Raw genomic sequence first — 25,563 nt, 5'->3', positions numbered from 1 at the left:
ATCTTATTTACTGCGGCAACATAAATACATAAAAACGTTCCATTAGGACAGGGGGTGTTCACGAATTTTATATCATTTACTGTGTCACAGAATTATTTAACATTATAATCTGTAATATAATAAACATGGATGAAAAATAGTTTTTTTAGTGTAGAAAAACACAAAAAAAAGAGTGAAATGACACTTTTCCTACAGAAAGATTTCAGACCTGTTGCCACAGATTAAAAGGACTTCCACAAAGGCCCTGTACAAACATCTGGAGGGTTTACAGAGAACGGTCAAAGACAAAATACCCAGTGAGCTGCAGTTCTCTGGTTAAACATGCCTGTTTGATGCTAGAGGTTGGAGAAGAATGACCACACTGCTTCAAGATAATAGACACAGAAATAACCACATTACAGCCAAGTATGCTGAAGAGCATCTTGAGCCTTAAAGCCGATGGGCTACAGCAGCAGAAGATCGCACCAGATTCTGTTCACCTAGGAGCAGGAAGCTGAGGCTATGATTCACACCGCAGCCTTCTTGAGTATTGATGCTGACCGTGTTCATGCCTTTATGACCACAGTGGACCCATCGTCTGATGGCTGCAGGATAACGTACCATGTCAGAAAACTCAAATCATCTCAAACTGGTTTCTTGATATGACAATGAGTTCACTCTACTCACATGGCCTCCACAATCACAGATCTCAAGGCAACAAAGCACCTTTGGGATGATGTAGAACAGGAGATTAACATCATGTATGTGCAGCATCTGTACGATGCCGCCATGCCATTCTGATGGATGTTTCCAGCACCTTGTTGAATCTGCGCCATGAAGAATTAAGTTAATTCTGAAGGCAAACAGAGGTCCAACCTGTTACTAGCAGGCTGTGCCTAATAACGCGACATTTGTAGATCTCACAAGAACAGAAAAAACAGCATTTATTTTAATTCCATTTTGTTTATTCAGATAATGTGAGCTTTTACAGTATTATGTACTGAAAACAGATCATTCTTTTGCTGTCACATCTCAAAGAAACAAATTAGATCAGCTGCTAAAATGTACAATTACTCAATGCTCCTCTGGTAAAAATAATACATGTAATACAATGTTATACAAAAATAAAAGCACTCAACAACCCTGTAAATGCATCACAAATCCTTCTCTTTACAGCCACTGCTGCTTCTTTTTTATTTTAAAAACACTTTTAATATTCTTTTGGCACCAACAGATGTCATATTAACAGACAGAATAGGGTATTGCACAAGGCTTCAACCTTTCTTATCACTTCACAGTTGGCAGACACCGGAGTTTGACATTTCCACAAATTCAGCTCCAATCAAATTTACCTCCCTTCTCTTCCCACCTAAAATAAATATTAGGCTGTCTGTGTTGCTTGCTCCACACACACACGCGCACACACACACATACACACACTCACTAACACCCACCCACACACACAGTAAAATAAATAGCAAGGAGATCTGGCCTGATGCAGATGTATGTCATGGTCAGGTCATGTCCATATAAACTGTCAAAGCTTCGTGTCAGCAGTTCATCGTCTGAGCAGCGAAGGGTGCAGCTCTCATGCTACAGCGCTTCAAACGGCCCCGTCTTCAGCAGCCAGCCAGCTGTCAGAGGACTCTCAGTGCACTTGACAGGCTTCGTGTAAGTATTTTGTCAACATGTAAGTGGCAGAATTAGTCTTCTCACTCTGTGTGTATGTATGTGTGCGTGCGAGTGAGTGAGAAGTGAAAACCGGACAGTGATGAAGGGCAGTCAGCTGCTGCTTAAACCAGACTCTCCCCGATCCTCTCGCCTTCCTTTCTCCTTTGTGCGAGATGAAAAAAAGATCACTGTCAGCAGGGGGAGAAGGTCCAGGAGAGTAAAACAAATATTGATTCCTAGGTATCTGTTATAGTACCTGCTGGATAAAGCTCTGTGTGTCAGGTCTGGCTGTAGCGCAGATCTCGCAGCCGGGACGAGATGGCTTGTTGATGAAAGTGCACGAGGGACACGCCCACTCTGTCTGCTGAGTACACAAACATGTGGAGTTCATTTAAAGCTCTATCAAAAGTAATAATACTGCTTATCTATAATGTCTGTGCTGTCAAGGTGTTCATTATTCGTAATTAACAAATTCACCATTACTTTTCTTGCTGGAACTATGGTTTGAAAAATTAGGTAGATTTTGCATTAACTCTTGTCTGTGGGGATTAAGAGCCCAGAGCCCACCAACACTGACCTATGACTGCATTACAAACAGGTTTACTTTAAGGTTTAATTCACTCCAAGCATAATCTATCCTTCAACTCTTCCCTCCTGGGATGCCTACTAGGGGTAACCCTTGCTTCTCTTTTCTGAACAGAGCAGTTTCTTTCATATTGTAGGCTGGCTTCCAGGACAAAATGACTGGGTCTGTTTATACAGCGTACTAGAGCCAAAACATGTCCTTGTTATTAGGGTGCATGGGAGTTAATCAAGTTTGGCATTCCCGTGTCCCTGCAATGTTAGAAGCATCATATACTAAACACATACCTGTGTTTTACTCGCTTTGCTGGTATGATCATTCAGCTGCAGCTTCTCAATGTCGAGAACATCTTTGATGTCACCTGGTCTGTCACTCCCTCCACCTGTACCTGCGGACAACACAATGTTAAACTGGCTGCATCTACATCCAGCTTGAAAGACTTTCACACGCCTACAAAAATCACAAAATAAAGAATTGTAATTTTTGAATAATATCTTAAGGTTATTTAGCAGCCCCACTCACAAATTCCTGACAGAACATGTATAATTCCTACATTAGGAATTGTTTTCCTGCAGTGTTAATTCAGGTTTGATGACTCTCAAACTGTAGGGATTGTCCGGATTCTTGTATTTTCTACACATAACTTCCCCCAAAAGACAGCGAGTAATTAGAATAATTAATCTAATAGCACTTTATGCTCATCAGTATCAGCGGTCATCATGCTTTTCAGGAATTTAGCCGTTACGCAGTCTGGCTTGGATTTCAGCGTAGTACCATCATATCTATTTCCCTTTTCCTCCTGTCATGCTCCTCTATCTGCTCCTCCCAGGGCACCATCGGTTTCACAAATGGGACTCTGTATCTTGGTGCTCGGAAGCACTCGATTTGGTCGATGCCATGTGTGTGGACAGGTGTTCATCCTTCTTGAAACGAAGGTCTATGTTGGTGTTTCGGACACCAACGAAAGACGATAAGACAGGCTGGCAGTTAAAAACTTGGACAGTTAAAGACTGGTTGCAAATCTTCTGCAGTCAGGAACTAATCTGGAAATCACAAGACTTTAATGTGTACACAGGTGACTTTCTACTAGACTTTATGCTTCGTTGACCACAAGTTTGAGACGCAGTAAATCTAAAAGATGATCGAGTCAGCAAACATTGCTCCGGTGTTCGGTCACAGAGTGCTGGCTGCTCGGCGGCAAGGCTTCCTCCATGAAGGGTTTCTTTACCTAATGAAATGAAACTAATTATGCAATAACTTCCAACGTCCCCCTGATTCAGCAGCAGGAAAGGTTCAGTTTATATCAGTATTACCTCAGCACATCAGTGACAAAAAGCTCTAAAGTACTGAGGATGGTTAAGGTGGCTGCGACTGACTCTGCTAACAAGTGTTGTTGTTAATTAGCAGGACTGCAGCAGTGCACTCATCGCCTGCTGTGCAGATGCAACCGAAACATCATCATCGCAATGTACCCTGAACTCACCCTGGTTGTTGTGGGGAAGCCTCGAGGGGAGGGTGTTGTAACCCCTCCAGTCCTGGGAGGTGGGCCCGTTGCCTGGGGGGAGAGGTGTGGTGAGTAGGGCACTCTCCAGGTCCTGCTGGAACAGCTGGCGGGTAATCCGGGCTTGCCGGGCAGAGATCAAGTATAGATACGCTGTATCGCCATCCTTCTGCACCCCGTAGGAAGCTAATGACCTCGGCTCGGTGCACAAACACTGACCGATCACCCAGCGCTGGACGCGAGGATGGAAACCGTACTCGAGAAATACCTGAAGAAGAAGAAGAAGAAGAAGAAAGGAGGAGGAAGTCAGTGAGTGCAAATTTATGATCAGCTACATTTCCAGCTGTTGTAACCAGCAGTTTTCTGACCTGTTGCTTGAGTGCAGCCACAGTCATGTAGGGAAACACTTTCACTGTGACGCAACAGGATGAGGAGACATCCTCCACCACCACAGATAAACTGCAACACAGACATGGCACACAGGTAAACCCTGGAAGACACAGCGGTCATAATAATGACCTTGAATAGCCCCGCGCAGCCAAACGTTTCTCCACCTCCTCACCTGATTTCCCCATCTGCGTAGTTTTTTTCCGACAGCTGTATCGTCAGCGCCGCTTTCTGTCGAGCCAGCGCGGACGCGTGCTGTGAAGCAGCTTGCGTGTCGCCGGCTTCGATTGCCCTTGTGAGCTCCAAACACAGCTCCTCTGAAAAGCACAGCACAGCAATTAAACGTGACATTATTAAACCACACTGTGAGTAAAGAGAGAGAGAGAGAGAGAAAAAAAAACCATGGCGACTAAACATGGATGCTCACCGCTCAGCGGGAGCGAGGCTGAGCTCCACTGCTCCTTCGCCACTGCCGTGTTGTTCTGTTTGCTGTCTGATTCGTATGTGTCCACATTTGCAACTGTCAGAGGAGAGATGGAGAAGTTTGTCACTGAAGTGCTTTACAACGCCTTGAAGTCAACACATACCAAGTTCAGCCGATATCAGTGTTTACACTTGCTGCACCGGGTTGATAAAGGTCCGACGTCTGCGCACGTTTATCACGAAGCAACACAGCAAAAGCATACAAAAAACTAACGCCCTATAACAGTTGGCCCAAACCAAACAATACTTTATCTCCTCCAACTAACATGTGTAATGCTGCTTTGATTTGATTCCAGCTTTTACCATTAACCTCAGATAGAAAACATCTAAAGTGCTTTTTCTTTGACTTCTCACAGCGCGAGTTATGTTTCGCAGACACAAAAAATTTTAGGTGCAATACGTTTACAGTATAACAAGGGTCAGTAATTTGCCCTTATTTACTCAGTTTGTTTATAAAGACTCTTTTTAACGGTTTAACAAATGGTTTTATTCATCCCCTTTAACCTGAGGTAAATCCTATTTTCACGTTTTTATGAAAAGAAAAATGTAATAAACAAAAGTATGAGGGGAGAGAGAGAAAGGCAAAACGGGTAGAGAAAAAAAATAGATTGTTCATCGGCATGCCGCCACCAGAGGGCGCCTCAGGTTTTATTTCTTTGATGGATTATCAACATTAAATCAATTCTTTACAAACAAGAGCTCTCAGAGGGCTACACTGAAACTAATGTTTTATGATGTTTTTATTACAACATGCTGACGTCAGCATTGTAAATATGGGTATCAAGTGTAGTATATTAATCTTTTTGAGTCATTGTGAAGTTATATAATGTTATATTGAAAAAATGTTTTAAAGAAAAAAAAAAAGCTTATGTCCCCCAATGACCAATATATTGCTTTACAGTTTTTTTCTTAATTGGTGTGACCCTAACCTTTGACCTATGACCTTGAAGCATTAAATACTCGAATACTGTATTTTATCATCTTCACCCACATGATTGGAACCCAACTGACTGAAATCTTTGGCTTCTGTAAGCTGAAAAAACTTTTAACATTTATTCATGCGCTGTGTGACTTTTGCAAAGCTTTACGGCGTCATTGTGACGTCGCAGGGTCTCCATGCCCTTTCATATGACATATTACTCCATATGGGTTCTTGAATTTCTTTTCACGGTCATTTGAAGGTCAAGGTCAAATGCTTAACCAACCTAGGTACTCATGTCCCCCAAGGCCTAGTATGTTGTTGCAAAATTTGAAGATGATCCATGAAAAATTGTGGTTAATTTAACATTTGTACTGATTTCCACATTTGGTATGACCTTTAACTTGACCTGATTCTGGCATCTACCATCACAGGAAATTTGTAAATGATATCTTGAAAACTCAGGACGCTAGACTGTTAGGAAACAGACAGACCGATTACATACTCTCTCCCTTCGGGTGGAGGCTTGAAAGCATTTTGTTTGTTGAACTGTTACAGCAAAAACTGAGTGCAACACAGTTTAAGACAAAAAGTTTTGCGTCATTGTAAAAAAGAACCAGTAAGAAACGGTTTTGCTGTGTATGCACAAAGTAAGGAACTTGTGCAACTGCTGATGCTTTGTGCTTTCAAGAGATTTGCAGTTCATCAAAGCTGATTCAAAATGGACCGTTGCCAGTCAAAACGCAGAAGAGGATCCTTTACTCAGCAGATATTTGGGTGAAAGTTGAACTGAGTTTTCAAATTGGAGCAACACAGCGAAAAAACAATGCGTCACAGGAAACAGAATTGTGAAATACACTTTATTGGGTACGTCCTCTCAAACCACTCGTTAACAAATATCTAATTAGTTACAGCAAACATGGCAGAAACTGTTTCCTGTAACTAAAATAGGTTGCTGTTTGCTGGATTTGCTTTAGTATAATTGTGCAGCAGCTGTGGTTTAAAATCCACAGCTCCATCTTTTTAGGCATGGTCAAGACGACCTGCTGAAGTTGAAGGAGTCAAGTGACTGTATGCTGACTGGCTGCTTTGTTAGCTACACCTTTTTCAACTGCTTGTTAACACGAATCACAGGACAGGACCTTGGCACATCTTGGTATGTAGACATATAGAGATGCCCTGCTGAAGTTCAAACAGAGTATCACAACAGGGGAGAAGGGTGATCTTAGTGACCTGGACCTTGGCATCCTTGTTGGTGCTGGTATTTCAGAAACTGCTGATCTACTGTGATTTTCACACACCACTCTCGATCAACCCTCGTACAGAGACAGTGAGTTCACCGTACTCAAGAGACCTGCACAGTCAATCCAAGGACAGCTTTGGGATGTGCAGCCGACAAATCTGTAGCAACTGTGTGAGGCAAGTTAATGTAAGGTGTACCTAACAAAGTGGCCAGTGAGAGTACATAATTGTGCAGCAGCTGTTGTTTAATGAGCGTTACATTTATATTTGACGGACATAAACCATTATTCATTTTATCGGAAATAAAGAAACAAAATTGTCAAACTGACCTCTGTGCGCCTCTCTTAGTGAAGACATCATCACGGTGGCCCACTCCTCGGCCTCTCGGTCACAGCGGAAGTTGAAGCGGATGCAGTCGTGAGGCGGAGCAACAAGACGCATCTCATGGCAGCGAGAAGACTTGACCTCATACTGCACAGAGCGCAGGTCAAACTCTGCGATAAACTGCAGGTAAAAACACAAAGTGATGTAAGAAAATTTCTTCCCCATACATTAGCTGAAGTGTGACAAATGAATCCTAGAGCCAAAAACTCAGTTCCAACACCCACAAGTCAAATCACTTTCATTTGCATCCACCTGACTAATTGTTTAATATGTCAAAAAACACCTCAAACCTGAAAAGCTGGGACTAACGAATGTTTAGCATATTAAAAAGGAAGACCCTCCTTTGCACTGAACAAGAGCTGAGGGAGAAAAAAAACAAACAGTAGATGCAACAGATGCAAACTGCAGTTCTCTTTGGAGGACTATCACAATTTAATAGAAAGGAAACAATCCCCTGATACATGGCAAAATGAAGCATGTGAAATCCTCACTTTGACAGAGAAAGACGTGTCATCAGTGAGTGAATTTGGCAGCAGAGATTTCTTTTACACACAATCCGTCTTGGAACATTCACTGTGGCAGTGGGATCTTCAGGGCACAGACAAAAGCCGGGAAGATGGATTTGCCTTCTGCCGGAAGGAATGCATGTACATTGTCTGATACGATAACGCGGGGTGGCTGTCAAGTCTTTGAGCTGAGACAGACGAGCTAAAAGAAGTTGAATCAAGACGTGTTTCGGTAGTCAAGGGGGAAATCTGTCAGAGTGGAGATGCAAAAGCAAATTCAGAGCCTGTCAGAGTTCAGGAAGATGACACACAGTGAATGTGACAAACAAAGGGCAGATCTGGGAGTTAAGTTATGATGTGGCCAGTCAGACACTGTGCAAAGTGAGGTGAGCTTAATGTGTGCCTTTTTTGTTTATTTTATTGCCAGTATTGAGAAGATTAAACTTGTGTTTGTATTGAAATGTCTTTTGCCTGCCACAATCTGCTAATTGATCCTTTGATCGTCAAAAAGTAAAAAAAAAGCACAAATATGTGAAGCCAAACAGCTTTAAATGGCTTGCTTTGCCAGATTAATTGTGCAAAAATACACGTTTAGTCTCACAGACTGCTTAGAGTTGGTCGGTTTTTAAGTATTTAGTATTTAAGATCAAAGCTTTATTTAAACTGAACAAGTTACTGTTACTGAAAGAGGGACAATAAAACATAAAAACAAGCAGTAAATTTGAAAAATGACCGTATGTCATGTTCGAGTCTGAATGGTGGCCCCTTGCTGCATGGGCAAAAACTGTCTGAAAAATGTGTCTAAATATCATATCATAGATCTACAGTTTCATATTATGCTCCATGATTTATTTCATGGTGTCACACGTTACATTTTGCGGCAATACTTTTTAATTATTTGGATGACGGTGTGCAGGCTTGCATAGGTAGCTCTGAACAGCAGCAGGACCATCCGAGACAAATCGAGGAGCTTGCTCCTGAACGAGGGGCTGACACACATAGACACACACACACACACACACACACACACACACACACACACACACACACACACAAACACAGCAAATTATGCCAAACACAACAGGTTCAAACGCCACAAACCACACAAGAACCATGGGAAAGAGCATGGAGACACTTCACGAATGAGAAGCACTGAAGATGCGAGAACTAATCAGACATTAGAAGTTGAAAGTACTATGCTTACATTTGGTGTTTTATACAGCCTGTAAACATTCATTTCTTCTTTCTGCTGCTCCATTTAAGGGTCACCACAGCGCATCACCCGCCTCTATCTCACCCTATCCCTACCATCTTCTTCTGTCACATCCGTCATCCACCATACATCCATCAATCTCCTCTATGTTCTTCTTGAGCGTGGCCTCCTAGACTCCCCAATGCTCATCCCTGTCCAATATGTGTACATCCACATCACTGAAGGTGTCCACTGGCCTACAGGAGTAAATAGACTGCAGAGTCCTGGCCTGAAGAGGTAGTTGTGGGCTCTGCATTGTGCCATCCTCTTAGCCAGAGGTTGTTCGATTGTATAAACCACAGCAATCCTCCTGGCTCTTACTTTTTAATCGGGTCAACCAAAGAACCATCCAACAGTGGACACTCTTAGCTCGACAAAGCTAAAGGCTCAGTGAAAACAGGATAGCAACATCCTTCCATGTATTTCAAAAAACCGGTGGTTGCCTGGAGACTGTACTGTTTTTTTTTTCTTCACATTTTGTGACGGATGGTAACTTGTTGTGATTAAATGGTTGCCCAGAGTTCACCTGATAGGATACAAAGTTTGTGCAAACAGTCGCAGTCTGACTTGGACCAACTGCGATCCAGGCCTGACTTACGCCTGTCTCTAAAATGATTATTTTCTAACACTTTTATATTTACTGATTATGTTCTGATCAGTATTGTGCATATTTAACTATCTGCAAACTCACAAATTAATCATAATTCTGTGTTTAACCCTTACACTGTTTCTCTTGTTCAAAAGTATAATCTGTTAGTGACACAGTTCTTCATATTATAAAATGTTAAATAGTATCATATCCTGGGGTGCCTGATGTTTCCCATCTTCACCATCCTTTTTCCAATATGTCCACTTTCCCTCCTCTGCACATGTTCTAACCAACTCAGCCTTGCCTTTCTAACGTTGTCTCCAAACCGCTCAACCTGAGCTGTCCTTCTGTTGTACTCATTTCTAATTCCTGGTCACTTCCAATGAAAATCTCATATATCTTAAACTCCGCCTGCTGACTTTTTGTTAGTGCCACAGTCAGCAATCTAAATGGAAACAGTGGTAAAGCGCCAAGGTAAATGCACTCTGTGCTCAGTGTGGTTTTCCCGATAAGCCATGCTGTTATTTTTATCTGTCATTACCAACTCTCCAATCACAGGAGGGCTTGAGCACTAAGGTTAGTCACGCCATTAACTGGCTAACAGAATGACTAAAGCTTCTTCTTCTGCTTAAGCCACTGTTTGAATCATTTGGTGTAGAATACCAGTGAATAAATACAGACTTCCTACAACACACATAATGAGAAATGACTTGCCAGTACAAGGCTGAAATCTGCATGTTTGTTCAGATGACAAGAGGATCGTGGAAATTCCCACCTGCCATTTTGCCATTAAGACTTGGAGAGTTTACCACTATAAAGGACTTCCCCCGTGATGCTGTTATGTCGTGGAAGGGCCGAAAATGAAAACGAAACTAAAAGTTTTAGTAACTACACCACTTCTCCGTTAAAACAACAATGTGAGGCTTTTTAAGGCCCCCCTTTTAAAAACATACTGTTCGGTAATAAGCACGACACCGGGGTGGGAATCTGAAGGCTCTGCTATCAGGCGCTTGATTGTCACAGTGGATCCTGGTGTAAACCGCAGGAAAGAGTTTCTGTTGTTCTGAGATTTGTCGTGCCTCAAATTGAATCCACCAAGGTGCACATGTCGTGCTATGAGATCCGTAAAACTGCGCGTAAAGGCCTTTTGTTAGTTAAGAATATAAATGTCACTTTAAAAAGGCGTTTGTGCACACACACACGTTTAGGTTGATAACAAAAGCATTTGTTCTAAACATACAGATGTGTGTGTGTGTCTACGCTTACCACACTGCGGTTTCCGCTCGTATCGCGTAAAGCCAGTCGGAACTCTCCGGCCCGGCTCGGGTCCATGCTGAGCTGCAGGCGCAGAGCCTCGCTGCCCGCTCCGGGGAGGTACAGCGGTCGGATCCCGGAATGGCACACCGAAACACGGACGGACATTAAGACTGTACTGCAGCAGGCGGTAGGTGCAGGGCCGCCGCATGCAGCCTGTGGGGACGAGGCAGGAATCGGGGCTGGTGGAGCCCAGCCGCCCGAGCTGAGAGCCATGTCGCGGACACCACGGACGGGTGAGGCTCGGTACTGCTGCCCGTGTCTTCTGCGGGGTTTAACAAGTCCACCGGTGTTTAAAGAGAGCGCGTTTTATCACGGGGAGGCTCTGGCTGTCTCCGCGCCTCGCAAATTCTTCCATGTCTACCCGAAGCCGAGCGACAGAAAAACAAAACAGGAAGCTGAAGAGTACGACTGTAAATCTTCTCCGTAAAGAAACAGCGACTCCAATTTTAAAACACAGCGCAGTATAAGAAAGATTTAAAACACACACTCGGATTAAAAATTAAAAATATTAATCTCTAATAATCTCTAATAAAGAATTATATCTCTAATATTAATCATACTTGCGTTTGCTTCATGTTATTTATATGCACTGTTCAGAAAAAGAAAATTAAAGAAACAGTCATCCCAGTAGGCTATAAGTCATTTAAGCTTTATGGATGGTAAGACATGGATGTTAACACCCTTTACTAACCCCTTATTAATCCCAGAGTTGGGAAATTCATATTGTTGTAGCAGCATAACAAAGGGTTGAACCTAGTGCAAAACACATAACTTGTTCCAGTTTCTTTGGTTGGATCTATGAAAAATACCAAACATAACATGGTTTGATAGACAAAAAAAAGAGAGAGAAATATTTTTGTACCAGTAAGGTGATTCCCAAAGAGCTGTTAGTCAAAAACCTGGCATATCTCGAAACTGTGTGCCTAAAAACAATTTAGGAAACTGGACAAATGGAGGAAAAAAAGAGTGTTGGGCCTAAAAACTATCTAAAACAGTTGAACAGAATCTGAAAGTTATGCCCTTATAAAAAATAGGAAACAATCCAGCAAAGACCTAATACAGGACCTGAGACATGCATGTGGGCCTTCAGCTAAATTCATACTGTTCACTGAAACCTCATCGGATATGGTCTCAGTGGAGGAGTGGCTGTCAAGAAGCCACTGTTAATGAAGGGAAAGAGGTTTTCTCCTCTTTGTGGCTGAGGTATGCCACATTTCACATGAACTGATCTGATGGAGTAATGAATCCAAACTGAAACGTGTAGTTCAAATTATCAACGTATACAGAGAAAATCAGTGAAGATGTACAACAGTGAGTGCCTACAGCCATCTGTAAAACACAGTGGAGGATGTTTTGGGTTTTGTCTGGGGTCTGCATTTCAGCCAGTGGGAATCATGTCAAAATTGATAGAATTATTAATGCAGAACAGTACCACCAGATTTTGATCATCCAGATTTGAACTATAAAAGCTCAATTTTACCTTATATTCTGTATTTCCATGTATATTTTCACGTTTCAATAAATTGATGCACTTATTTTTCCATTTTGTGAGCAAAATATAAAGAAATGAGGGGTGGATCAAAACTTCTGCATGGTACTGCAAACGTAGGTGAACCTACAAGCACTGATAACCTTGAACAGTAGAGAGGGAGAGTCTTTCTTAGACATTTTCTTCTAAGGAAAGTATTAACCTCCTTCTAACCTTTGTGCCACGATGAAAGCTGTTCAGTGGCACATACCACATGGCACATAAGTTGTTGTCCTGTTTATTCCTATTTATGGAGATCTGTCCATCCATAGATTAATTAATTTAGTTTGGTTCATTGGTGTGAATCAGGTGGCTTATTATGAATGAATGAATAAATAAATAAATAAATACAAATCATAATTATTTGTTTAAAACTTCTCTCTAAATAAGACTGACAGATCGCACACAGAGGCACTAAGAGAAGATACTTTAATGGGCTCTGTCATGCATGGTCATGACCAAAAGTTTATACACAATGCAGAAGTAAAGCATCAAATTGTGCACTGGAGTCAATTCAAGAAGTCTGTCCTTTCAGCACATGGTCTGTTAATAATTTATTTATTGCCTAATTCTGTGCACATCTGACTAAAAAACAAGTCCTTTGGTGGTTCTGCTCACTTCAAGCCGAGAAGGAAGAAAAGACTCACCTCCCCCACACTTCCGTTGGTCTGAACAAAGTAAAGAGGGTTACAGTAATATCTGCGTAGCAGGACATAAATTCAAACATGTGGAACATGAAGCAGTTAGAATATGGAGCCCTGGCAAGACGAGCAAACCAGATCAAGGACGAGCTCAGACAGGCAAGAAAAACTATGTTTACGCAGAGTTGTAATATAGGGAGCATAAACCAGAGTTAGTCATGCTGTCTTTGTTGTAATATCTTTAACCTTTGCTTTCAATTCCTCTTCTACAGGGAGTGAGAAGACCCTACAAAGAAGTGATCGATGTCTTCCAGGGTGATTTACACAGGGCAGGAATGAAACCTCTGACATTTGTCAGACAGGTAAACTTGGACCTTTACACACTGTGTAAACTCATTACGTTTCCTTTGAGTAAGGATGTCCGTGTTGCGCTTTTTCACAGGTTCTTGCAGCGTGTGTTTACCCGCCGCTTATCAACAGCAGCAATCTGCCACTTGATGTAAGACAGAGGGCCCAGGAGGAGCTGGGAAGATGTGTTGGAGGGAGTGTAGGTGAGGGCAACGTATGCGGTCTAATGACGTGGAAAAAAATGAAAATGCTTGTAGTGCAGGACCCCCAAGGTGGAGCACATAAACTCACTGCACACAGTTATCCGAGCACGGAATCTTTATTGTGTGACAACTACTACTGTGGTTTCGGCCCTTGGCTCCGGACACAGGCACCCTGTCTCGCTGCTACACCTTCCCAGCTAGCTTTCACTGACAAAAAGCAGACACACACAGTCAATTGATGCACCTGCGCACCTATTCTCCCCGCCTCAGCACCGCCCCATGAGCTCACTGTGACGCTTTCTCCGCTGCAGCAGGCCAGAGACCACGCCCCTGCCACAAGGCTTTATCTGCAGTAACCGTGTGGTGGCAGAAATAGCAAAAGACTAAAACCCCCAAAACAAGGCAGATGGCATCAAAACTATCTATAGATACAGATCTACAGAGCTTCAACTGGTAAAAATGGAACTGGAGTATACCTTTAAGGTTCTTAGGGTTACTACAATTATTGTAAGTCAAATTAAACTTTACTGTCAGTTCTGCAATGTACAGGACATACACAGTACTGAAATGCTGTTTCACCCACTGTGTGCAAATAGAACAATTGAACATTCAATTCAATTCAAAAATAAAATAAAATAGATGTTTATGTATTAAAAAAATGAGGTTTGCAAGGATTCTTAAAGCTACATACACTAATGTAGTTGTAAAGCATAAATAATTTTTTGTTTTAAGTTTTTTAATTCATAAAGTTTGGTGAGAATATCTTACTTTCCTTGTACATGCTGCCGTAGGGAATACTATTTAAAAAATATAACATTTCCTTCCACTGTTACGCCGACGACATACAAATTTATTTCCCTTTGGATGTCTCTACTTCTCTGCAACCTCTATTCAACTGTCTAAAAGAGGTCAAAACTTGGTTATCACGTAACTTTCTTACATTGAATAAATAAGACAAAAGTTATAGTTATAGTTTTTGATAGTCACACTCCGCTGGACCAACTAACTGATGCCTTAGGGCCTCTTGCTGGCCAAGAGCTAGAGCTCACTGTAAGAAATCTTGGTGTTTTCCTGGACAGCTCTTTCAAGCTCAAGAAACATATCTCCACTGTGGTAAAAACAGTTTCTGTCACGATCCTGGGTCTTATGACCCAGAGTTTTGAGTTTTAGTTTATTTTGATGTTTATAGTATATGGTTAAGCTGATTAGGTTTTCTAGTTCATTTGTTATTAGATTCCCCTTGTGTCTTCCAACCCCTGTTAAGTCTCCCTTGCCCTTCATGTGTTTCATGTCTGTTATGTTGTCAAGTTCATGTAGTCATGTCTGCGTTTCATTAGGTTTCCTATTTTATTTTCTAAGACGTTCTGTGTTTTGTTTTACTGTTTCCCTGTGGCGTTGTTATGTCCACGTTGTGTCTACTGTGCCTTTCTGTCCCATGTTTCAGGTTCCTATGTTCTGTCTCCCCAGTTGCTGTTAAGTTTACATGTTTAGAGTTCAGTCAGTGTGTTTCCTGTTTTACTTTGAAGGTCCGTGTCTCATGTCAGCGTTTCTAGTTTTGCTTCCCTTGTCTCGTCAAGCCTGATTACTCCCAGCTGTGCTCTCCTTCTGTGTCTCATTCCCTCGTTATCCCTCAGTGTATTTAAGCCCTGTGTTTCTCTTTGTCAGTGTCGTAGTCTCCCTCATGGCTGTGTTTCCCTGTGTGTTAGTTATCCATGTCCCAGTTTAGTTTAGTTATATTTTCTGCGCCATTCTGCAATAAAACAGCTTTTTAAGTTTAATTCCTGTGTGGTTTTGCGTTTGGGTCCTTCTCCTGCCTGCACACAGCCGAAACATGACAGTTTCTACCAGCTGCGTCAGATAAAGCAAAGCCATACCTTCCCTTGAAGGTTCTCGAAAAGCTTAGCCATGCTTTTATCACTTCCAAATTGGACTACTGTAATTTCCGCTACTCGGGCCTCCCATATTCTTCTCTTCACTGGCTCCAGTTAGTTCAAAATGCAGCTGCGCGTCTCTTAACTGGTACTAGAAATTATGATCACATCACACCAGTTTTAGCCAACTTACATTGACTCCCTGTTGAATATCGCATCAATTTCAAAATTCTCTTACTTACCGTTAAAATTCTAAACAATTTGGCTCCCAGCTATCTATTTAAACTCCTCCATTTGTATAATCCTAATAGAGCACTAAGATCGTCCAATCAGATGCTCCTGACACAACCGAGGTCTCGTCTGAAGTCCAGAGGAGATTGGGCCTTTGCTATCGTTGCACCCAGACTCTGGAATAATTTCCCTCCTTATATTCGTTCCTCCGAGTCCATCCAGTCTTTTAAATTGCGTCTTTAAACTTATTTTTTTTACTCTGGCTTTTGATTCAAACTAGTCGGTTATTTCGTGGATAGTTATGCTGTTTACTCATATTTTTTCTTGCCCTCCTTTTAACTGTTTTTATTCTAACTGGCTTATATACTGTTGCTCTGACTGACTGTGAAGCACTTTGGTCAAATTGTGGTATTACTATGTGCTATAGAAATAAATTTTGATTTGATTTGATTCACTTAACCCTCCTGTTATGTTGTGGGTCAGATTGACCCAGAACAGAAGAGATGTCACATGTCATCTGCATCACTACAGAAAACGAAAAAAATTAAAATTATAAAAGAAAACTGTAAAATAATCAATACCAGTGTTTCTGACACTTTTGGATGAGGTTGGATGATGGTCAAATTGACCCAGGAACATAATTGGTGTTCCTGGAAACCAACATAACAGGAACAACAGTAACAGGTCTCAACAGATTACAAATGAACTGCGCAGAAATGCTGTCGTACTCTGGCATCTATGCTTATTATATACATAAAAGTCTCTATACAGGAAGCATATGTAATAATAAAAAAGAAAAATTATTCCAATGTAGTGTTTAATGAACTATAGGCTCATATAGACAAACATTATAAATACAATGAAATGTATATGTCTTATAAAACGGTTTAAAAAAGCCATTTTATGAATTCAAATCTAGGCAGAAATAATAATACCGAAAGTCTGCTTTGTTTTGCAGGATCAAGTTGTAGGTGTGTTTTTTGTGAGTTAAAGTCTGTTTTCAATCTCTTCAGGTTCATATTCTGCTGTACCTGGCATACCAGAAATCATCCACAGCATCTCTGAATTCATAAAGAGACGAGACGGAGGAATTCCATCTCACCCCGAGAACATTTACATCAGTCCTGGCTCACAGTGGTCAATCTCGGTAACTCCATGATTACAGACATGCAGCATACATGTGTATGTGCTTTCTAATGGATCATCACAAGCTCTCTTTTCTGTGCTTTCTAGAACATTCTCAATGTCTTAGTGAACCGTGAGGCTTCACCAAGAACAGGTGTGTTGATTCCAGTGCCATGCCACAACAAAACCGTGTTGTCCATAACGCAGTTGGGTGCAGTCGCCGTCCCTTATTACCTGAGTGAGGAGCAGGGATGGGCGCTGCAGGTGGAAGAGCTGCAGCGAGCGCTCGAATCTGCAAAGGGAGTCTGTAATCCTGTGGCTCTGTACGTCATCAACCCCGGAAATCCAGCAGGTATTTATTCCAGCCAGTGTGGGGATCGTCTACTGTAAGTGTTTGGTCTTTGTGTTACAGGATGAATATTATACCCTTACTTGTTTTTATGCCACACTGCCTGTAGGTCATGTTCAGAGCCAAAAATCAGTGCAAGAGGTGATCCAGTTTGCTTGGGAAAAGAGGCTCTTTCTTCTGGTTGATGAGGTGGAGAAGCTATTATCATCCATGCAAGCATATTTTAAAAACCTAATGCATCTGTATAAAGGAACTTATGGATGTTTACATGTTGCATTGCAGCTCTATCAGGACTGTGTTTATGGGGAAAACTGTGAGTTTGTCTCCTACAAAAGGGCTGTGAGCGAGATGGGGCCTCCTTTCTCAGGCACAGTGGAGCTGGCGTCCTTTCACTCAGTGTCCAAAGGCTTCTCGGGAGAGTATGTGTTCAGTCCAGATATGTATCTGGTTTGTAATGGATGATTCTCACAAAGCTTGAGGCAAAAACTAAACTGCAATTTAAAGAAATAAAGCAGTCAAATAAGCAATCTCACTACAAGATCAAAAAGATGAAGACGTTAGTTTGCTCACTGATACTTATAAGTGCTATTGTGCATTATTTGCACAACTACAAAGATGATCAGGCTTTTTAAAAACTTATACACCAAACTTCTCAAGTTTGTTAACTGCATTACAAATATTATTTCTCTGTATTGTTGAGTTTTAAGAAATCTTATCTTGAAAAACGCAAATGTGCTACTCTCTACAGTTTATGCTTTTTTCAGAAGAGAAGCAGCCAAGTTAATATGCTAACCAGTGCAATGGTTACCCTGATACTGGCGGCAGTTAGTGGCACCTCTCAGCCTTCTAGTAGATACACCTATAATGTAATTTAAAACTCCTACATCACTTTGTTCTCGAGTTATCACATTCACAAACTTGGGTGCTCATGTTGTCTGTCAGTCTTTTATGGCTGTTAGGTAAAATCTTCCAAAGTTGATTGCATTGCATGACTTGCATCGTGACAATTACACTTTTGTGTTTAACATATATTTTCTGTGTTAATTGTAGAAATGTCTTTTTGAAATTCATGCAAATTAGTGCCAAGTGTGCTAAAATAGCTTTGGACATTTTCTTTAGACTGGTATGAACAAAGAGATCATTGACCAGAGTCTCATTGTAAGTTTAAACACTTCTTATACAAGCTAAAATACGGAACTTAAAAGTATCACAGGTGTAACAGTGATGCTGCAAGGAGCAAAGATTAGTGGATGAATGCAAAAGAGAGGTGAAGAAAAGAGTGCAAGCAGGGTGGAGAGGATGGGGATGCATTTAAGGGCAAGAGTGAAAAGGAAGGTTGTGTGTCCAGTATATCCACTATCCTTCCTCTGCACATGTCCAAACCATCTCGGTCTCAAACTATGTCTCCAAACTGCTCAACCTGAGCTTTCCCTTTGATGTACCACTCGTTTTGAGCTGGCAGGCAGGAAGTAAAGAAGAAATTTTCATAGGATGTAGTAAAGAAGGGCGTGCAGAGGGTTGGTGTGTCAGAGGAGGATGGTAGGGATAGTAAGTAAGTAGTAAGTAAGTAAAGTTTATTTATATAGCACCTTTCACAGACATATGTCACAAAGTGCTTTACAAGGTAAAAACGTAATACAGTCATAAAATACATCATAAAAACCCTGGTCTAATTAAAAGCTTTTTGAAATAAAAATGTCTTTAGCTGCTTTTTGAAGTTCTCCGCTGAGTCCAGACCCCGTAGAAATAGGGGAAGTGCATTCCACAGTCTGGGTGCAACAGCTTGGAAAGATCGGTCATCGGTCGGTGTAATGCTCTAAAAGTTAAAACTACAATTTTAAAATGGAACCTGAATCTGATTGGTAGCCAGTGCAGCGACTTTAAAACAGGCGTCATATGAACACCCTTGTTCGGTCAGTAGCCTCGTTGCAGAGTTTTGAACAACCTGTAGGCGGGCTAGCCCTTTCATGTTTAGAAAAGTAAACAGGCTGTTACAGTAGTCAAGTCTTGTAGAGATAAAAACATGTATTATCATCTCAAGTTCACATGTTGACACGATGGATCTAAGTTTAGAAATGTTCCTCAAGTGAAAAAAGCAGTTTCTTACTATCTGATTTAAATGTCCCTCCAAAGAAAAAGCTTCATCAAAAATAACACCCAAGTTTCTAAGGTTATATTTCTGTGAGGAACCTAAGTCACCCAGTCGCCGTTTAATATCGGGTATTGCACTGCCTGGTGCAATAATCAAAGTTTCTGTTTTGGCCGGGTTTAGCTGTAAGCAATTATTGTTCAACCATTGTTTAATGTTGGTTAAACAGTCAATCAGATTGGAGAGCTTATGAGCTTCAGCAGGCTTAAAAGAATAATATAGCTGAATATCGTCAGCAAAAAGATGATAAAATACTTCAGGAAAATGCTGTATTATCTGACTTAAAGGAAGAATGTATATTAAAAACAGAATAGGTCCCAGCACAGAGCCCTGAGGAGATTCCGACATGATCTGGTTTGCAGACACACTAAAACTCCTTTCAGATATATAAGATGAAAACCAGTCTAGAACAGAGCCAGACATCCCAACCAGGTCTCTCAGTCTGTTTATCAGGATGGTATGGTTGACTGTATCAAAGGCTGAGGTGAGGTCTAACAAGACTAGGACTGTGTATTCTCCGGAGTCTGCTGACATCATAATATCATTAGTAACTTTCAGTAGTGCTGTCTCAGTGGAGTGCAATTTACGGAACCCAGATTGAAAACGGTCATGGATGTTATATTTCCCCAAGTATGCTGTAAGGTGGACAGCTACTGCCTTCTCAAGGAGTTTTGACATAAATGGGGGTTTGGAGATAGGTCTTAAAATTTGAAGTAGTGTTGGGTCCAGATTGGGTTTTTTGAGCCTTGGTTCCACAATGGCATGTTTAAAAAAGCTGGGGAACACCCCAGTCTGAAGAGAAACATTAAAAAGGTTCACAACCCAAGGACCAATGGTGTCAAAGGCATTAATAAAAAGCTTAGTGGGGATAATGTCTGAGGGGCTTGAGGATGGCTTCATTTTGTCCACCAGGGCTGCTATTTCATCATATGTTACAGTTGCAAAAGTCGACCAGGAGTACAAAGGGAGTGCCTGACTCGGAGAACAAGAAAGCTTTGGGGAGATTTTAGCACTGATGTCTTTAGTCTTATCAACAAAAAATCGGAGGAGTTTATTACTATCTACTTTAGAGTGTACATCTAAAGGTACCACATCTGGGGAGACAATAGCACTAACTTTGTCAAAAAGAAACCTGGGATTTCTCTTGTTTTTTGTTATGAGTCTAGAAAAATATTCTGATCTAACAGTTTTCACCGTGTCATTTAAGGAGAGCATGAGATCTCAAAGATGGAGCCTGTGTGCGTCAAGTTTGGTTTTCTTCCATAGTCGTTCTATTTTGCGGCATATTCTCCTTAAGTTTAAGATAGACTCGTTTATCCAAGGGCATGTCTTCTTTTGTAAAACCGAGCTTGTTTTAATAGGTGCCACTTGATCCAAAATGGATGTGCATTCTCTATTAAAAGACTGAATAAGAGCATTTACATCGTTTCCGGTAAAAAGTAGAGAACTGTCAAACATAATGGAGAACCTCTCAGCAGTAGTCTCAGTTATTATGCGTCTATGAGTTTTTAACTTCACAGGTGTCTGTTTAGAGCTAAAATTAAGTTCAACAAAGATACAGTTATGATCACTCAAATGTACATCCTCAGCAAACACATTGCCAATATTGAGGCCCAAGGAAAAAACAAGGTCCAAGGTATGGCCTTTTAAATGGGTTGGACCGGAGACATGTTGGACAAAGTTAAAGGACTCAGATATAGATAAATGTTCAGTTAGATGAGGCATCATCAATATGAATGTTAAAATCCCCAAGAATTAAAACTTTCTCCAGCTTGATAATAGAAGATAAGAAGTCCATAAAATCCTTTAAGAACTCAGTAGCAGGGCCAGGAGGGCGATAGACTAAAACACAATAAAAGATGTTCGTAGAGCCCACCTTAATTGTTTGCGACTCAAAGGAAGAATAGTTTTCAGTTTGCATACCTCTGCGGGTGAAACTGTCCTTAAAGACAACAGCAAGACCTCCACCACGGCGACCTAAACGGGGGGCGCCCAAGTAAGAGCAGTCTGCAGGACGCAGTTCGCTTAGGTGAATAAATTCGCCATCCCTCTGCCATGTTTCAGTGAGAAACAGAAAGTCCAGGCTTTTCCCTGTGAAGAGCTCATTCAGAGAGAAGGATTTGTTTGCGATGGAGCGGGCGTTCAAGAGCGCAATCCGTTTAAAAGCTGGCAGCGGAGGTTTCCCGTCAACTTGTCGGAGTGGAACTGACAGCAAACACCGTGTCCGCACACGGGGTCTCCAGCAGCGCCACGGAACCGGCGGGGCCAACCACCGGTTGTGCATGCAGGCTGTGAGGGCGCAGCGGTGGGGAGATAATCGGCAAAATCCAGAGCATCAGATTGGCAGGATCCACGCTGTAGTGGCTGCAAGTACGTGTTTCCAATCAAATCCGGAAGGGTAACTGGCAGCAGAAAACGGGGACGCCTCCAGACGAGTCGGGAAATCTCCGATTTGTAGGCTCGTCTGATGTGTACCTGGATGCCGGCCCTACAGCCTCTTTTCCTGGATTTCTTCTTGGAATTGCTTAGGGCACGTTTCGCAGGTAGCAAGAAGTAATCCGGTGGGGTGGAAGAGTGCACAGATGGTGGGGGGGAAAAGTTTTTCTATAACTGTCCCAGTCATCATAAAGATGTTCCATAGACTCTTTGATGTGGAGCAAGGAAGAACGGTCGTAAATCACAGCAGCATAGCTCCATATATTAAACGTCAGGGCTGATATAAAAGCATAAAATACAATACAACGTAGGCAGGTAGAAGTGAAGCCGAGCAAAGGCGCCATCTTCCTGTCACAGTCAGCTGATCCTGTCACCTGGATCAGCTGACAGGGGTGTAGTGTGAAATGAGAAACAAACAAACAATGAAATTCAGTGATAAACTGGTCATCCACTGAGAGTGATCATGAGAAGCAAAGCTCCAGAACAGCTACGTTTTTTGTTGTTTCTACATGTAAGTCTCTTTCATTAGGTGTGGTCTCCGTGCTGGATATGTCGAGCTGGTAAATCTGGATCCTGCTGTCATGAAATACATCCACACACTGTTCTCCAAAGATTCTTGTGCACCAGTTTTAGGTCAGATTGCCCTGGATCTGATGACGGACCCTCCAAAGCCAGGAGACCCCTCGTACCTGCTCTATAAACAGGTTGGACCAGAGAACTGTACTCTTGTTTAGCTGAGGACGACCAACTACATGTAGCGCTGTAACTGTAGCTGTTTTTCATAAAGAATTTGCCATTTTCTACAAGCTGATGTCTTCTGCAGGAGATTGAGCAGATCAGGACTGTGCTGGTTCATAACGTGAAGAAAGTCCACGAGGTTGTCAACAGCCTACCGGGATTCAGCTGCCCACCCATTGAAGGAGGATTGTTTGCGTTCCCCAGACTGCACCTCACACCAAAAGCTATTCAGAAAGCCAAGGTTACAGCAGAAATGCAAGAGGATGTATTACATGATCGGTGCTGAAGCCCTTTGAACTTTCTCCTGGTTCATTTTCCTGAAATGTATTTTTGTTGTTTTCCTTGGATATTTCAGGAATTAGGACTGCAGCCAGACACATTCTACTGTACGAGACTGCTAGAAGAAGGTGGAGTGTTTACCGGTCCTGGTTGGGAGTACGGACAAAAGGAGGGCACCTACCACATCAGGTACAACACAAGTCGGGCACTCTTCAAAGTACATAATTGAGAAATTATAGATATTATATAAAGCAATTTTATTTTTGGTATGAAACAAAAAATCAGTTCTATTCTATTTTTTGTTGTTGTTGTTGTTTCTGCAGCTTTTGCATCGCGGTCCCTCAGGACGTCATGGAGGAATTACTGAGATGCCTGAGCAGCTTCCACATGACATTTATGAAGGATTTTTCTTAAAGAAAAAGGAAAAGTTCCCTCTAAGGTTTCTTTTTTCTGTAATCCCATAACTCTATATAGAAAATCAAACCATTTTTGAAACAGCGATGTTGATTTTAAGTATTATCCTATTAAGTATGATGTTTATTGCATACAATCTTTGGTCAGCCATCTTTTGTCACTACCCATTAGAGTAAGATACAGCTTCAGCTTTTCAGAAAGCAACTAATCATATATTTCAAGTTCCAAATTCAAATGAGGCCTTACATCAGCCATCATTAAAAAACACTGGCAACAGACAATTGTGTGTTCTTTAAAGAGTTCCTGATAAATTCAGTGATTTCACATTAGACTCCAGCACTAAAACAGCAGTGCCTTCCTGCTGAACTTTCCTCCAGCCCAGAACAGCTCTACTGACCACCAGATAGTCACTGTAGCTTGAGCCACTCAGAGCCTCTTTGGCCTGGACAAACAGAAAGCAGACGACTCAGTAACAGCTTAGCAAACAAAAATATGGCAAAATTTATTATGGTGAAGACATCTCACCTTGTTGACTAGTGCTCTGTTCTGCAAGCTGTTGTGGAAAGAGTCTCTAGTGAGACAGGCAGCTACAGACAACATAGGCAGAACACATCTAAACATGCTACTCAGGACTAATATTTTGCCCAGCCGTGGGTCACATGACATGCAGGCGACACGATCCCCTAATGGAGTCAGTGTTTCGGTCCTGTCCAGGACTCCTGCAAAACAAAAGTGCATCAAAATGACGAGTAAAGACAAGTAAAGACGCGCTTACCTATATCTTGTAGATTACGGACAGCGTCTCTCACAGACTCTGGCTCTGGGCTGTCCAATACTTGGGATAAGAAATCTACAGCCTACAAGCTGTACCAAAAATGATAAGCCATTAATAAATATAAAATGGAAAAAATTTTAAATACAGATACAAGAAAAGGAAAGGGACAGGGAAAAAATGATTCCAGTACCCAGTACCTGTTTCATTCTTTGGCTCTCGGAGGAGGCGGACGCACTTTTTCTCCTCTCCCTTATCTTCCCTGCTTATGTCCTTGTCTAGTCTCGTGTTTTTTTTGTATTTTCCCTGGAACACTCTCTCACAGTCTGTTCTCTAAAACCTAAAAGAGGAATTATGGATTGGATCAACTGGTCCCTAACTGTAATTGACACCCCTTTCTCAACGAGAAGTTTGGGCTTGGGTGAGCCTGAGTGCTGAAGATATCTACCTATTCGGAACCATGGTAACAGGGTTCTGGCTGATCGGAGCTGGCTTGGCCCTGACTTATCGAAGAATTAAGAAAGCGGAACCGGCTGTTCAAACCCCCACAAGGCTGCCCGCTGGGATTGAAACGATGGGAGAGGCGTGAGTTTCTCAAAGTGGGCTCATTGAGTGCAGCACGGATAAGATCTTGGAGAGGCTACGGCTGCTGTGAATACTCAGAATAAGATCTCTGACTGCAGACTGGATACATCTCGGAAGGGCTAGCCCGGAATAACATCTCTGGGCGCAAATTGGATGACATCCCGGGGAGGCACACTGCCGTGAGTTCTCAGAAATTGGCTCCTTGAGCACAAGAAATGACAACATCACAGAACGCAAGTATGGCGAAGCTCGCGGCTCTCCAACGGGAGATTGAGAGACCAGTGTTGGACTGTAGAACTGCTTTGAAATTCATATGAGCTGTTCCCACTAAAGTAAAAAATACCATCACTTACGCGGATACCCCTTTGGCGCCAGCTGCAAGGCCGGAGCTGAACAAAACTCCCTGATAACGACTGTGTTTAGTCTGTTCCTTCCCATTCCATGCAAGGCCACCTGGGTTGGCTGGAAGACTGTTTACTTAGCCTGGCAGGGCGAAGGACACTGTCTCAGCTGAACTATGGACACGCACACACATACATATACTGATACTGATAAGCACTCACTGACGCATCACCCTCCCTACCCCGGATCCAACGCCACCTCCAACGCTTACCTCCCCTCTGATGTGGACATCAGGTCAGTTGGAGGCGCAGTCGAAGATTGCAGCGGTCCCAGATCAGATGTACACACTGGAACTCTTTCCCATGTTGCTTGTCTGTGTTTATTGTGCTATGGTGTGTTGATATCTGTGCATTCCTGTATTATCCTTTTGTGTTACACATTTCGACGTTTTTTTTTTCCTCGCTACCTAGCCTGACCTGTCTCTCCAATGTGATGTTTGTGTATTGTATGTAAGGTCGGCAAGGTCTGTCATCTCGTTTGTGGGCAAAAGACCTGCAACTGACAAATAAAGGCTATCTCATCATCTCTCATTTGAGTTTGGACTGTGGATTTTAGCCTGCACTACTAAACTCTCAAGTGGGGTGCGCAGGATCTCAGGGATGGGAAAGGGAGGCATGGATTCCAGCTGTTTTCTTGAGAAAAGGTGGTAGGACTGTCCCGGCTGACACCAGCCTGCTCT

The 25,563-nt window shown here is 42.1% G+C and overlaps 2 protein-coding genes across 4 annotated transcripts; one reads left to right on the top strand and one right to left on the bottom strand.

Annotated features, from left to right (window-relative positions):
* Window positions 1-922: 922 nt before the first annotated feature.
* LOC146367694 (ranBP-type and C3HC4-type zinc finger-containing protein 1-like) lies at window positions 923-11,235 on the bottom strand. 3 transcript variants are annotated; one of them, XM_084911977.1, is made up of 9 exons: window positions 10,763-11,235; window positions 7,095-7,269; window positions 4,549-4,641; window positions 4,297-4,438; window positions 4,103-4,193; window positions 3,717-4,002; window positions 2,521-2,615; window positions 1,907-2,014; window positions 923-1,812 (listed from the first exon to the last, which is right to left on the bottom strand). In XM_084911977.1, exons 1-9 carry the CDS (start codon window positions 11,024-11,026, stop codon window positions 1,762-1,764), a joined length of 1,305 nt encoding a protein of 434 aa, XP_084768103.1. In that variant the 5' UTR covers window positions 11,027-11,235; the 3' UTR covers window positions 923-1,761. The 3 variants fall into 3 exon arrangements, with proteins under 3 accessions (XP_084768103.1, XP_084768101.1, XP_084768102.1); XM_084911975.1 differs by having other exon boundaries at window positions 2,521-2,621; window positions 10,763-11,234; XM_084911976.1 differs by having other exon boundaries at window positions 1,907-2,011; window positions 2,521-2,621; window positions 10,763-11,234.
* A 1,807-nt stretch (window positions 11,236-13,042) lies between these two features.
* On the top strand, window positions 13,043-25,411 carry LOC146367693 (alanine aminotransferase 1-like). Its single transcript, XM_084911978.1, has 11 exons — window positions 13,043-13,141; window positions 13,255-13,344; window positions 13,425-13,533; window positions 16,649-16,782; window positions 16,869-17,112; window positions 17,219-17,298; window positions 17,392-17,528; window positions 22,224-22,398; window positions 22,518-22,673; window positions 22,788-22,900; window positions 23,035-25,411. Exons 1-11 carry the CDS (start codon window positions 13,067-13,069, stop codon window positions 23,123-23,125), a joined length of 1,404 nt encoding a protein of 467 aa, XP_084768104.1. The 5' UTR covers window positions 13,043-13,066; the 3' UTR covers window positions 23,126-25,411.
* The last annotated feature ends 152 nt before the right edge of the window (window positions 25,412-25,563 follow it).

This window comes from Perissodus microlepis, chromosome 18, assembly GCF_051167445.1.
Source record: "Perissodus microlepis isolate ML-2025 ecotype Zambia chromosome 18, ASM5116744v1, whole genome shotgun sequence".
Lineage (NCBI taxonomy): Eukaryota > Metazoa > Chordata > Actinopteri > Cichliformes > Cichlidae > Perissodus > Perissodus microlepis.
This window is presented reverse-complemented; position numbering and strand designations above follow the sequence as displayed.